This window comes from Pteropus vampyrus, unplaced genomic scaffold (genome assembly GCF_000151845.1).
Source record: "Pteropus vampyrus isolate Shadow unplaced genomic scaffold, Pvam_2.0 Scaffold49, whole genome shotgun sequence".
NCBI lineage: Eukaryota > Metazoa > Chordata > Mammalia > Chiroptera > Pteropodidae > Pteropus > Pteropus vampyrus.
In genome coordinates this window covers 5,638,212-5,639,487 of record NW_011888830.1, presented here as the reverse complement: position 1 = coordinate 5,639,487, position 1,276 = coordinate 5,638,212, and the positions used below count along the sequence as shown (strand labels likewise).

General features: G+C 57.4%; 1 protein-coding gene across 2 annotated transcripts in view; it reads left to right on the top strand.

The window, feature by feature from the left end:
- Positions 1-1,276, top strand: part of GATA3 (GATA binding protein 3) — a 21,277-nt gene that overhangs the window by 14,144 nt on the left and 5,857 nt on the right. For both annotated transcript variants that reach the window (XM_011359643.2, XM_011359642.2), the window contains exon 5: positions 876-1,001. In XM_011359643.2, the coding sequence (XP_011357945.1) occupies positions 876-1,001 (126 nt within the window). The remainder of the gene's footprint in view (positions 1-875; positions 1,002-1,276) is intronic.

Genomic DNA, 1,276 nt, shown 5'->3' with positions numbered 1-1,276 from the left:
GAGGGGGAGGAGGGGCCGTGTCCTCGTCGAAAACCCCGATTCCTTCTGCTTTACAGTCTGTCTCGTTAACGAAAAGCCGCACCAAGAGAATAGAGATGACCGTCACCGTGAGTGACAGAGTCTGAAAGTGCCCGTAGTGACCAAGTCCAAAAGCGTGGGCGGCGTGACGTTCGCGCTGCTGCCGATACGCCGGGGTCTCGTTCGCTTCTGATGTCCCGCTTCGGTGCCTTCCCAGTCACGCGCGCCCCACGCGTGCACACCTCTGCCACACGCGTGCACCCCTCCGCACTCTGCCAGCGCCCCGTTCTCTTTACACGCCGGCCTTCCTTTCCTCTTGGGGCGGCTGGGCGCTTTGGGTGCCTGGGCTTGCTCCCCCTTTGCTGTTGGTAATCACGATGGCCAGGAGCCTCGTGTAGACGTCGTATCTCGGCCGTTGAACTCGAGGAGGGGGACCTCTTGGGCCTGGCGGATGATGCTGTTGAAAGCGCGGTACTAGTCTGGTTAATTCGACATTGCCGCCCATAGAAAGGAAACATCTGGGCACTTTGGGGCATGGGGATAGGGAGAAAATGAACTCAGAGAGGTGGCTTCGGCTTTCGGATCGTCCCGAATTCCCCACAGGAGCACAGCAGGCTAAATTCTGACCACCGGGCCGCAGGCGGGCACGCCCCTCCGCCAGTGGATCGGCTGTAATTTCTTCTCGAGGCTGCTCCTGGGGATCTTTCTTACTTTCATGTGGGCCACTTGCTAGTTTTGATTTCATTGATAATTTCTTTCTTTTTTTTTTTTTTAAAGTCTGTCTCTGTAGTTCTGAAAACACATTTAACATTCGTTTTGCTTTCACCCCCACCTTCTCCCCTCTCCCCACTCCTCAGTCAGCAGCAAGGAGAGCAGGGACATCCTGTGCAAACTGTCAGACCACCACTACGACCCTCTGGAGAAGGAATGCCAATGGCGACCCCGTCTGCAACGCCTGCGGGCTCTACTACAAGCTGCACAATGTAAGTGTCTCGGGGACCAGCCACTCCGGTCTCCCTCGCCGATGATGCTGGGTCCCCAGGATGCCCCTTTCCAGGTCCCCGTTCTCGATTTGTATCATCCTCCTTTGGGCCACACGTAACGGGACTCGGGTAGTCGATGCCGCCAGACCCAGGGTAGGAAACTGCTTCCTACAGCGTAGCCTTGCGGAGCGTGACGCGTTCACAGACAGGCCACCCAGGTCCCTCAGTAGGCACAGAAAACAGCGGACAGCGTGTGCGATGCAGCAGTCCAGCGC